The 14114-nt window shown below is 42.0% G+C and overlaps 1 protein-coding gene across 1 annotated transcript; it reads right to left on the bottom strand.

Annotated features, from left to right (window-relative positions):
• Positions 1-3337: 3337 nt before the first annotated feature.
• Positions 3338-9420, bottom strand: LOC102200886 (inositol hexakisphosphate kinase 2-like). The gene is made up of 5 exons (XM_005746448.1): positions 8663-9420; positions 6811-7033; positions 6032-6216; positions 5391-5566; positions 3338-4814 (listed from the first exon to the last, which is right to left on the bottom strand). Exons 1-5 carry the CDS (start codon positions 8919-8921, stop codon positions 4173-4175), a joined length of 1485 nt encoding a protein of 494 aa, XP_005746505.1. The 5' UTR covers positions 8922-9420; the 3' UTR covers positions 3338-4172.
• Positions 9421-14114: the final 4694 nt, after the last annotated feature.

Genomic DNA, 14114 nt, shown 5'->3' on the forward strand with positions numbered 1-14114 from the left:
TAGATCAGTGCAGTGTCCTATAGGAGACATAAATAGCACAGTGTACTTTCGCCTCAGGCTGAGGCAGCAGCTCTAAATTCTGTGGAAAACAATGGAGCAATTCTCAGATGGCAGTGAGACATATGATGCAGCAGATCACATGTTAGTCACTGGGCAGTTAGTCTTCATACACCTAACATTTTTCATTATTGATTATAATCTTGAATTGACGAGTCCTTAAATCTATTTTATATTTCAAACCATAAGCTGTAATGCGCTTGCATGTGGGTGAGTTTATGTAGGGTTAGCAGAGGGACTGATCTTAAATTTCGTAGAACCTATCAGGATTTCACGCTGTTCTCAGGTGGAGGAAATTAAAAATAGATTTAATGGATGTTTACCAACAACTGAAACTGCAAACACTTGAAATTAAAAGCAGAAAGCTGTGTTATTTTTCCCCTCTCATGTTTGCATGTTGAGGCATATCTCTGTTTGAGCACGAGTCAAGGATGAGTCCTATAAACATAAAAGAAGAACCAAGAATAAAGTGGAGCAGGCCTAATCTGGGCTTTCCTCCATAAGAACTGAAGACTCGTGGAAGGGGTAGTTGTATAATAATAGTTATTAGATAACTGAAACACTGAGGTGCCGAGATAAAGAAACGAGCTGACAGAAGTGAAAAAACAAGAATGGCCTCAAACTTTAGTATGAATTTCAAAGCACTCTTTGCAGCAGGTCTTTGTCTTTGTTTCACATGCAGCTGCCTTGAATGTGCAAGAACAAGCGAGAGCGAACGGTGTGCAAGGAAAGGCTCGTAAGATGTTAGAGCAGATTTAATGAATGAAGCCTACGGGGACAGAAAGTGTATTCATATAGTGATGAGGAGGGGAATTGTTACTCTGGCGTCCCAAAAAGCTTTGACACTATTTCATTCCCGGCAAAGGCTGCTGTTGCCATGGTGATTTTAACCAATGTTATGCAAGTGCTCCACTTCCAGCAGCAACCTTCACAAAGCAAAGGGGCACAATGATGCACATGCTCACACACACACACACACACACAATGTCTCATAAATAAATAAGCAAGAATTGTAGCGTAGCGCAACAGTGAATCTGTGTAATATACGTGCTCACACGCATGCTCACAACACAGTGACAGAATGGGATCTCATTAATGGTTGAAAGCAGCCCACTGACCCTGAGGCTGTTATGTAACACTGGTTAACCCCCCCCCCCCACTCTTCGCAGCACAGTGGAGACGGAGAGCTTATCTTCTCCATCCTCTCATCTATCAGTCTCCCCATCCCTTTGCATGCACACAACTCCGAGACATCACAAAACTGACAGCAGCTCCGCAGCGGATCCCTGGCACTCCATTTAACATGGCAAACACTGGGGTCTGATGGACTCTTGCTAATACAAATACAGTAAGTGCTCATAAATCTTTCCCCTCTTACCAAGACTAAAGCAAGGGTGTCAAGCATAAGGCCCAGGGGCCAGGACTGGTCCGCCAAAGACTCCAATCCAACTCACTGGATGGCTTTGGAAAATGTGAAGGGCGGCTTACGTTTTGGGCTTTTAACTGTATCGGCAAAAGTTTTACAACTTTTCCTACTAATGAAGACCTGTCCCATGGCTATTCATACTACACCACAGTTATTAAGTAACATATAAACAATTAACAACTCCATTAATAATAATTCCATCATCTACCATAGAAATTTCAGGTTTTTGTTTGTTCGTTTGGGGTTTTTTTTTACAATGAGTCCACATTTTGAAAACACATTTTCTATGAATTAACAAAACCATTTTGTTTTACAATTACAAGACACTCCGAGGAATGAGCTACCACAACTGTCTGCTCAAACTGTAGAGGTTTGAATTTATATTGTAGTCTCAAAGTGATACCGCAGTTACAATCAGCAAGGTTCTAGACTGTGATTGCCAACCCAGTGGACACGCGCTTTCCCTAAATTTCACTCTGCTAATTTTGTGCTTTTGTGATGTATTGAAGTTTATTCCATTTGTTTAATAAATTTCTTTGGTGAACTGTCAAAAACTGTGTGCGTCCTCCCCTTTTCTCATTGCCAAGCAACGCTGTAACACAGTATTAAGAGCAAGCATAGGTCAACCAGTGGGATCAGTGCTGTAAGCAGATTATCACACTATACTGCAGAATTCCAACAACACACGAATATAAAATATTTTACATGAGTTATTCTCAATATTTAGCCAAACAAAGACTTAAATGTGCATTAATATTATCACACACGCACATACAGAGGCTAACAAAATCTTCAAAAAGATGATTATTAGCCATTTTGTATTTCCCCATTTAAATACAATGACTAGTTTAGGGAAGAATATCTATGTCAGACCTTATGAGACAAACCACTCACATTCAAAATCACGCCAGCATGTAACAGATGGTGATTCGCGGGCAGTAATTCAGCACACGCTGTGCTTTATTTTTATGCTACTATAACCAACACCATATCTGAAAAATGTCTTATAATACTTAGGTTCTCATTTTACAGGAGAACAGCGTGTGCGGTTGTGGATGATTACAGCGTGCGTTAACTGAAATATCAAAATGTTTCTTTAGAAATAAAAGACTTCGGTTACATAATCGTGCCTTATACTTCTGACTGATTTCATATCGGGTGCCAGATGGATATCTGTACTAGCAGGACAGCACATTCCACAGACAGGACAGCGGAGCAGTAATGGCCCATGCACTCTGTTGACACAAGCTTGTCTGCGTAACGACTCCTCTCCACTCACACTGCTGATACTGTCCTCACATCACACGAAGCTTGTGACTCCAAGAGCAGATGACTCTGCCACAGACCAGCTGTAGACGACCGGGACTGGCTGAGGCAGGACACGATGCCGTCATCCTCTCGCCCCGCAACAGAAACTCTTCTAGACCGAAGAGTAAGGCTGTAAATATGTTTCGGGGCAAGGAGGAGGTGAGGGTGGTGGTGTATTGGCTGTACAATATTACAAGAAGTATCCACAGTAGCCTGGGCATGTGCCTTAGTAATTCTTCACAGCAGGTGGTGGTGTTGGGGAACAAGCCCCGGCACCTGCTTGCACTGAAATGTCTGCAGTCCTCTCATACTTTCAGTGTTGATGGTAGATCTATTAATCAGTTGGTCATCACGGGCTTACTGAGCGGCACGCCAAAAAGAGGTCAACTGCCTCAATACATTCACGCACAGAGGCAACGAGCACTCATTTACATAAAATTTGTCTGCCAACATTTCCCTTTGGTTTGAGCAGGAAATGTGGTTTCTCTGTAAACGTGTAAAAAAACAAAACAAAAAAAAAGTCGAATATTAAAGAGGACACTGATGTTACCACAAACCAAGGTTTTTAATTTTTCTGTGAACAAACTGTGGACAGCACAGATATACAAGATAGAGGTATCCAAACATGTCAAATAACAATATTTATTAATATCATTATTGTAACATTAATAACATGGAATGTACTACCTTCCATTCACATTTTTTGAACTTTTAGATTATTTTATGAAAGATGTCATATAAATAAATAGCTCTATCTCACCTCTTTCTGACACCTATATGAATATAGTCTCTTTGAATATAGATGAACAGGGGGAGAAGGATGGCAGAATGACCAGGTAAAAGAGGAGAATGGAGGGCGTGCGCTCACCGCCTCTCTTCCCGTGGACTCGCTTCTCATACTACTCCTGCTCTCTATGATAGCCCTCAGTCTAAACACGCACTCAGCAGAAGTGCATGTTTGAGTGTGCAAAATGACAACACTTTTCTTTGGAAATCAGACACAAGGAAACACTTCTACTGTCTCAAACTGCCTTTAATTTTTGCTGCCTACCCTTTTTTCTAATGGTTACTTAATGGGTTAAAACAGAACGGTGACAACGGGTAAATCACTGCATCATTCACACAGATGGCTTTTATGTTACTTGCAGGTCTGTTTCACATCCTGAGGATGGACGTACTCAACGGCCACATCGAAAAGCACCAGTGGCAGAAACAGGAAGGGGGTCCGATCAAAGACCAGCTACAATGAAGTCCAACTTTGACGATAAGAGAAGGAATTTCTCTCCCCTTTAATGCAGTCTGCTCTTCCTCCATTCGTTCAAGGTTCAGACAGTGTGTTATTGTGCCTCTGTGTTTGAACGGATGAATGTTATGTCAGTATTCAGTCTGTACTTTGGTTCTCCAGCTCAGAAATGATGGTGATCAGGTTCTGGAGACCAAAGATGTAGCCGCTGTCCTGGCCCTCGTGGACCACGCTGTCTTCCCGGTAATGTCTGCAGGTGGTGTGGGCAAAGTCTATCATTCTCACATCCACCACGGAGCTGTGAGTGTCTGAGCGGGACAGGTGAGCCTGGCTGATACCTGAGCTCCCGCTGCTGCTGCTACTATCACTAGATGTGGAGGGACTGTGTGGAAAACCAAGCGCACCTGCAACTTCACCCACCTCCTCCTCCTCCTCCTCTTCGTCCATTTCTGGCTCGGCTTGCACCTCCTCGTCCTCATCATCCTCATCTTCTTCCTCTTCAGAGAGCCCGTCCTCAGTGTGTCGGCGTGTGTGTTTTCTGTGTGGAGCTCCATCATAGATGATGAGCAGAGAGCTGGAGTAAAAGCGGTAGGATTCGCAGGCCTCCAGTGCAGCCTGCATTTCTCTGAGCCTGCTGAGCACCGGGGAAAGCAGTTCGTGTCGCAGACGCCGACCGCTGTGGAAGAATTGGAACAGAGCCTCCTTGAAGCCCGCAAGGGTCAGTTTACGGCCATGGTACTTGTTCATAAACATCAGCTGATCTGTGTCACTCTGGTACACCTGTAGTGATGAGAAAACATGGAGAGGTTGAAAAAGCTGGAAAAGTTCACAGACTCTCAAACATCCGCATTAAAATGGCTATAGAGTGTATCTGCAGTCAATCTTTCCACCTCACCTAGATATTTTGGGCCTTATTCAAAGTTTTCAAACAGACAGACGTGTTCTCGTATAATTAAAAGGCCAGCGTGTTTCAGGCTAGATGGCTATAAAACAAGTTAATCGGATTACAATAGGAACTGTTGCAGATTTTGTAGCATTGTAGGGTAAAAGCATTAACTTTTAACAGTCGCAGTCTTGGGCACTAAAGCTGGATTACCCACATAAACCACCAAGACATTGTTTCAAATTGTGTTTTCAGACAATTGACAAACAGCTGTAATGTTTTAAATGGGTGAGCCTTCTGTCTGTTTCCGGTTTTTACGCTAAGCTACAAGTCAGCTTATACAGCATTCAATAGACAGACATGACTCTTATTTCATGTAGCTATATTTCCCCCAAATATCATCTTCTATTTCTTTTCTATTTCTTTAAGAGTAAGAAATGAGTATAGATAATAGCGTTTGCCTGAAAGCTCACCTGCATGCCACACAGACGGACTCCTATTAAGGCCGATGTGCTCTGCTGGCACTTGCGTATCTGCATGGCCTTCTTCTCCTCTGAAGCGTCGTCTCCATGCTGTCGCGTGCCCATCTTTAGGTCCAACACGCACGGCACTGTGTGCCGCCAGGTCAGGTTTTCAAGCAGAATGAATTCTGAGAAAATGAGTCAAGGAAGACAAGACAGACAAAACACTACCTTCTTCTGGACTAACCAGTTTTAAGTTCAACCTGCTGGACGAGGCAGAATGAGAAAACAACAGAACTGAGCGTTGTCTCAAAAGATTCAGCTCCATTAACATTTGTCCTTGCAATATGTAAAATCAAATCAGAGCAACATCAGGTAACCGATAAGAGTGCTTTTGAAATGCAATGCCATAGAACAGAGAACAGAATAGCTGCACAAGTATTAGATAACGGGCAGCAGGAACCTAATCCACTGATAACCGTAATCTGGTGGCTTACTTGGCCAGGACTCATGCCATGTACACTGGCCTGGAACCTACAATGCATTTCATTACAATCCCCCCCCCCCCAAAAAAATAAATAACATTACATAGCTTTTCTCTGCAGTTACATATGAGCCAGTTTCAAAAGAAAACTCAGTCAGCGAAAGGATACTGTACTGGTTGCGGTGTTTAGCATTCTCCTTCATCCTCTGCAGGTGCTGCTGGTGACACTTGAGGCTCCAAGGGTTGTGTTTGAGCTGTGGGACAGCGTTACTGTGGCTGTCCTCCAGTCGGTAGTAGAGCACCTCGGCCTGCTTCAGCCACTCCAACTCCATGTCCTCCTGCAGCTTTTGAACACTGAATGAAAGACAGGGAAAGAAAGCAACCACTGTAGTTACACATGGCTAAAGAGCAGGAAATGGGGAGTAAAGTATGGAGAAAGAAAAAATTCCTGGAAAGAGGTACAAAGTGGAATCTTTCGCTCGCCACCATCCATGCATTCAAACATCAGTTTTCCTTGTTTAACCCCAATAATCCCTCCCCAGCACAGGGCTAACTAAGTCAGTTTTCCTTTTGTATAAAGGCATTAGAATGAATCTATTGCAATTATGCAACAATGACTCTTTGACCCTCTCTCCAAGGATCAGCCTCCAGCTGTATTTAAAGACAGTTAGGCTTAAGATTGTATGTATCAGTCAGTGTGTGCATCATAAGTCGTGGTATGTCTCTACAGCTACATTCACAGAAAATTTAAAGTTGGTTATAACGTAATACGGGTGCATAACGGCTCCTAAACCATCTTTAATTTCTTTTACATGAGCAGTGAGATCAGCGTGAAAATGACTCACTTTGCTCCCACCTGCTGAGGCATCAAACACGTCTTATCTTATCATGACTAACAGGTTCCTGAGTCAACTACTGTCTGTGATAGGGTATTTCCTCGCACCTCACCTTTTCTCCTTGTCTTTACGAGAGTTGCGGCTTCGGCCATCTTTGCTGTCCGCTAGCAGCGAGGAGGCCATCATTTTCCCCCACGTCATCATCTTACTCTTGGGGTCACAGTCCACCGAGTGCTCATTGTTCACCAGATCTGTGGCTGGGTCACTATCAAGGGGGTAGGCGATTAGGCAAAGATTCCCCTCCTCGTCCTCCTCGAAGCTCACGGACACCACACCTGAGACAGAGACAGAAAGGTACGTTTTAGACACAGACTCACTGAACAGTGATGGGAATTTGTTTCACAGGAATCTATCAAAGAGGATGACAAACTTAAAGGAAATCACTTCACTGCTTTAAGCAGCACGATACAAAACTATGACTGAAGTGGATGGTTGACGCACACTGAGCTCTAATCAACACATTCAAATAACAGCCCAAACACAAAAGACACCAGGCTATAAAAACTTAGGTCAGAATTCAGTTTATTGATTACCACCAATTATCTGAAGCAAACTAATCAATAGTATACATACAGTGTAAACGTGTAGGAACCAGAAAGCCATGTACAGGAGAAAGCATCAGAAAATATATGCTTCTAACAAAAATAACAGGAGCTTCAGTGAGTCAGAAAAGTTTGGAAGATTCAAGTTCGGTAACTTCAACAGAAAAGATATATTTACAGAATTTTCCCATTTGCTTTTGTCCAAAACAGCTGCACCCGTTCCTCTTCATGCACGTCCCATATATGGCTGAAGCACAAGCTGAGAGAAGGTGAAGCATGTAGCAAGCAAGTATGCCTCATTGTGAAGACAAATACAAATGGGGGAAACTGTTGACATGGAAAACAGTGCACAGGTGTCACGAAACAGTCAATTTACAGAGTGAATTTAACTTCATCACTTCTGGGGTTTGTTGGAACTATTATATGGGACAGCAAACTGAAGGCAGCACAGTGCTTTTTAGGAAGACCAGAGACACGCGTTTGCTCTATATCACCTTATAATTCTCTGCTGGTGACACAAAAGAACCGACTCCGCTGCTCTTTGAGGGAGGGTCTTAGATAGCATTTAAAGAGGATCTGCTGTAGTGTAACGTGAAGGGAAATAAGGACACAGTAGCAAAGGGCTTTGCTGTAAAGAACAGGCCTTTCTGCTGTAACTCATAGTTTAATCCCTTTAATCCATCACACTCTCTGAATGAAAGAATGAGATGAATGCAGGAACAATGTTGGCTATGTAAATAAGAGATGGTATGTTTAACCGGTCCAACAGTTTCTGCTTGCTATCGTCACTCACTATGCCTCATATTTGACAACCTTTAAAACAAAAAGAAAAAAAAAAACGTGGGAGTGACTCAAACGTCAGTGAAATAATACAAAGCCATTCAGTGGTTTTGTGAGGCACCACCTACGTTGACCTTTGCAGATGATGACCTCCAGCAACTGCCTGAATTTCTGGATCCAAAGGAGGAAGAACCTCACATAGTTCCCTTTTCATCTCATTGGTGTGTTGCCCGGTAAAAAGAAAGAAGTAAAACAACACAAAAACAGTGGCTCGCAATTGCTACCCTGACTTACCTTCAGTTCATCACTCAGCTAGCCAAGAGGCACAATTGAAAGGCCCGTTTGTCCCAATTACAACCTCAGCTACAGCACCCTCCTGTGGCACAATGCGGTATAAACCTGGCAAGCGCCTGCTTGTGCAGACATGGGCATCTCTAGTTCCTAATAATCTAAAATTGCACACTTGACACATACAAGCAGGCTCTGCACACATCTATACCTATCTGATGTATGTATGCACAAAAAAGAAGTATGCACGTAAAGAAAGAGACATGCATGAAAAAACACAGTAGTTGTCATTACCTCTGTACTGGGGGGTAAACCTCCTCATTGCTGCAGGCAGACTTTTGTAGAACTGATGCTCGCGGGGAATGAGAGGCTTGCAGATGGTCTGCTCTCCAAAGCGTAGGACGCAGGAATGTCCCCCGACCTGGTGCACGAAGGGCTCAAGCATCACTCCCTTCTCCATGTAGCACTGCTGGTGCTGCAGCTTGTTCTGTTGCTTTTGTTTTTGCTCCGCATCCATGACCTCCTCGGCCTGAGCCTCCACAGCCGGACTCATCCTCCTCTGGCCCTGACCACACTGCCGCGGGCATTAGACTCCTGACGCACGCACCAACAATATGGTGGGGGCCCTTTCCGGCAGGGACTCGCACACACTCACGGGCTACAGATCCCCAGAGGACTAGTCCTAACACGCTGCATTAAAGATCGCAGTTTGTTTTTATGAGTTATTCCCGCGGTGCTTTCCGGAGCATTTGCTGTGATGGTGATCTGCTGCGCCGATGCTCTCACCGATACTGCTGCTCGAAAACAAAGGACAGGAAGGAGGAAGAGAAACAGAAAACACGACTCAGGTTTACTGAATATTCAATTCCTTTCGGCTCCTTGCCTTACAGTCCTTGTAGCCGGGTAGAAAAACAAAACAAAACAAAGCCGTCTTATGTCCTTTATATATTAAGGTTTGGAGTTGTGCCGCTGCGGCAGATAAGGCGACCAGACACAGCTCCTGCTTGTGCCTTCTCCGCAGACTCGACGCCTTATGACAGACGAGAGCTGGCTCGCTACTGGTAAAGCTCTCAGGAGCCTGACACTCGGCCCGCCCTATCACAGGCAGCCCACCAATCACGTGCATCTAAAGCAGGTTGTTGGGTGGCAGCCCAGAGAAGCAAGCAAACAAAGACAGGGGTGGGAGGGGGCAGTCTGGGTGAAGGGAGAGAGGAAGAGGAGAATAAAAACAAGGAGGGAGGGCAGAGCTGAACTCAGCTGTTTCTCTGCGCGACAGCGGGGGTTTTAACAAACTGGCAGAATAAGCACCAGCATTTCCTTAAAAGACGTACGGTGTGGGGGAGAGAAGCACAGAACTAGGACAGGAGTTAAACACACAAACTGACATCCAATGCAAAACGGCAGTCAAATATAAGTAAAAAAGTCAAACTAGACTCCTGGATGAACAAGTAGCTTTGCTCTTCCAGGAAAACATGCAAAAAGGAAGACGCCTCGAATTTAATGTCACTCTTAGGAGATTTTTTACATACTTGTAATTGTTCCCCATACAATTTACTGCATAGCATAAATTTAGGTTTTCTGTAATTACTGTTAAAAAAATAGTTAACTTTAATTTCTTTAAAAATATTGCAATTTAACAAACCACCTTTCACATTTTAGTAATAACAGGGTAGCAAACAGCATGATTAAAAATGGGGGACCCTCTCTTCAGTTTACAATCTATATTGAAGCGTTGTTGATAGTAAAGCCGGCTCCATTCGCATAATCTTCTACTGTTTTCAGTGATTTCTTCAGTCGCTGTTGGCTTCAGAGCTGTGTTGTTATGAAGTAAAGGCGTTGGTAGGAGTGACGTGTAAGGTTTCTAAGAGCTTGTGCTCTGACTTGAGTGGAAACTATAATCCTCATCTTGCACTCTCCCAGACCTCCTTGACATAGATTATCGTAGCAGGCAAAACAACATCTGATTAAACCAGTCGCTCACTGCTAACTGCAGTGAGGCTAACTTTAAACTGCTGACGAGGAACGCGTGTAAGTGCACAGTGTACTATTCCCAAAACATATAAATGCATGTTTGCTGCCTCCAACATATCATAACATGTTTTGTGTGCACATATCAGTGTGTGCTTTAAGTTAGAGATGGTGACTGGCTGGGGGTTGTAGGAAAAGAGTCAGCACTAATCTCTCTAATCCTGTCTCCTGGAACAAAAGGAGAAATGGGCCATGATAAACAAGCAGGGAATATTCCCAGTTAAATAAACGAGTATGTTCAGTGCAATTACCTTTTTTTGTGAACAAAAGATAGGGTGGGGCAGCCACCGACTTTTGCACATCTCCCTTTTATCTGTGAGCAGTGAGGCTGAGGCTGCTAAACTAAAACACAAATGAATGTCAATGGCGTGTTTCTTTGTAATTTTAGAGAAAGGTTGCTGTCTTAAATCCCGATTTGATTGTAAAATCATACAATGCTATATGTCAACTGAAGCCTAAAGCAACATTTGAGCAGTGGCACTGAGATCTTTGATTAAACAACAATTTTATGATCCTGTACTGGTCTTGCTGTTCAAATACGAAACAACATCAGTGCCAAGACTTGCATTGTCCACTATATTTAACATGAAACGGGAGATGAAAACGACAGTTGACAATGTCATAAAATCATGAAACAGCGTGCTGGCATTCGTTTACATTTAAAGCTACAGGAGGCATGCTGTTTGAAGCTATAAGAGTTCAGGCATGCTTTTTATTTCCGACAGCTCAAATGAGCACAAACAGAAACAAACATGATCTAATTCACACAACAAATTACTTTTTAAGTTACGCAGAGGAATTTAAAATGTATGATAGGATGCACTAGAACAAATCTAAAAAGACAAACATGAGAGACAAGTGTCTGTGAAGGTTCTCAGTCATCCAGGTCATTGTAGTCAACATCAGAGACAAGTGTAAGGGACTGCTATGACCTTGAAAGTAATGAGCCATGCACAGCATGGGGTAGTTAACAGGGGCTTTTCACAGTGATGCCGACGCACGTGTCAGTCACAAACAGAGAAATGAGATATGAAATATGCAGGTGACGCAAAGTCCCAAATCCAACCCCTCACCTGTACGGACAATTTAACAACTGCACAGTCAAAATAACGTCTCTTGATGAGGTGATAAGGTCTTGTGCTGCTGAAAAAAAGAGGCCAGATTTTAATCTGTGTACCACAGAACATGAAGAAAACAGCTTTGCAAATCAAAAACGTGAATCTTAATCACCAGTAAACTCAAAACACAGAGACAGGGGCCCTTATGGAATGGAAAGAAGAACAAAGTGAATATCAGCAGTCGATCATCAGGCAGACAGGCCATCAAACTTCACTCAAAGCTATTTGTGAAGCTCAAGTTCAAACTCTTTATATGTACTATTGGAGCTGTTGCCATGGAAATTACACAAATACTGAGCCTACACCATGTCCGCTACACTCACCTTGTGTATTTTATACTAATTGACTCGCTTACATTTATATAGATATTTATTAGCAAAAATATGAATTTATATTTGGACAACATTTGCTTTTCTCTTCATTCCAAAAACACATCTTCTCAAATATAAATATGCCTTTGCCCGACTGAACACATATTAAGCAAATACTTAGGCAAGAAGATCTTGCAAAAAGTACACAAGAAAGAACAGACGAACCTTTTCTTCTTTTTGTGCTGGAAAAGTAACCGTCTATGTTTACACCTTTACCTTAAATCCCTTTCAACTTCACCTTCTGTGTTATTTTCAAAGTCATACAGACACCTGTCTAAGCATCCTTAACTATATGATTAACAAGTACAGCATGATCAAAGGGCTCACTTAGCAATCTTAATTGGTGAGCTTTTATCTATCAACAAAATACGGCAGCCCAGAAGATACAGTGAGCGCTGGTATGTCACTGAGGACATTGGGTGATTGATGGGTCGATTCAAGGCTGCAGTAGATTTACAAGGCTTTATATAACGTGACTGTTCTAAAATTATAATCAGAAGACATGTTTGGATAGTTTCACTATTTAAAAATGTGATAGGCTGTGGAGTGCCAACTGACAACTGAATGAGCAATTTGTGAGTTCTTTAAATACCTTTTTGTTCACACCTTGTATTTCTCATTGCAGGCTTTAGGTCAAGTATGGAGGCGTGAGTGAGCAGGAGAGTATGTAGAGAAAATCTGGATTTACAAGTTATTTGACTTTGTGTACTTCTGTGACTGTCATAGACAGTTTTGTTCTTATGTGTTTTATGTGAGATTCCCAACTTAATAGCAATCAAAGACACATATAATCTTTTTGTTTTCCAATTTCAACATAATTTATGCTGAATTTACCATTAAAAATTATTGGTTGATTCTCAAATGTTATGAATTTTATTTTATTTAAATTCAATGACAACATATTCTTTGCAAATAATTTATTGATTTTTTTTTTACCGCATTTTGATTTTTTCCTTGCTTTCCTTTCCAATACTATAATTAGCAAACAAAATCCATTTTAAATTTATAAATACCTACATAAATAATTTATATACAACATAAAAAGTAAGGGACCACGTACAGAACCATGTGGAACACCACATGTGACACTTACTGGTTGTGACCTTGTATTATTTACATAGACATATTAATACTGATCTTCTAAACAACTGCTTAACAAACTATCTGCTGTCCCTTATTCCATACATTTCTAACCTTTTCAATAATAATCTGTGGTCAGGGATGTCAAATGCCTTGTGTAAGTCCAGAAATACCACAACTGCATGTAAGACTCTATTTGTTCCCAAACTAAACTTATGTACTTATAAACAGTCTGGACTAGATGTCTCTATTAGGATGAAAATTATAGAGAAGGCTCTTGAATGAGCTCAGGCGGGATGGGTGGCTAGGATCTTTTTCCTTGTAGTCATACAGACGAAAAATATAGAGGCATCAGTGGAGAACATGAAGTACAAAGTAACAAGAAGCATGGTTTTACTTAGAGAGAACACCCCCTAAAAATCTTAAAAACTTTTTTGTACAACCAAGGACATTTTATCATTAAATATTGTTTATACACAGTATTTTTTTTCAGGTTCTACATTACAAGTCTGATGTGTTGACCTTATGTCCTGCAAGTGCTTAACAAGATTTAGGATGAGACATAGTGCATAATCTTAATCAGGTGGCACGCGTCTGAATTTTTACTGGATCAATTTGCACAATGAACACATGCAAGGTACAACGACTCACATTCAGGTGTGCAGAACCCAGGCATCATGCATGCTGACAGGAACAAACACAGAAATGCATACATGGATAAGGCAATCGAAACAAACAATCAAAACATCTCACTACACAAGCTTGTACATATTCTGATATACCTGATCTGGCACACGGCATGGCCACAGTGGAAAAAGGATAATCTTACCTGTGTGGAGATTTACAGGGTCAATTTTCAGACTGATCACCTCGCTTTGAGCCCGATAAACCTGGTAATCAAATCCTCAAGGGTCACCAAACACCTAATCCAGCACTAAAAATATCACATGCTGTTAGCAATTCAGGACAGAAAGTACCTATTTATAAAATGAAGTCTGCACCATGCCAAAAGCAACAGACAATTATACACAGGAATCACACTGAGAGGAAACAATTCAGTGGCTGCCACTATGGCCAACAGTGTTGGGGAGTAACGGAATACATGTACCGCCGTTACGTATTTAGAATACAAAATATGAGTAACTGTAT

The sequence above is a fragment of the Pundamilia nyererei genome, unplaced genomic scaffold, assembly GCF_000239375.1.
Source record: "Pundamilia nyererei isolate P.nyererei 1_Seehausen unplaced genomic scaffold, PunNye1.0 scaffold00178, whole genome shotgun sequence".
NCBI lineage: Eukaryota > Metazoa > Chordata > Actinopteri > Cichliformes > Cichlidae > Pundamilia > Pundamilia nyererei.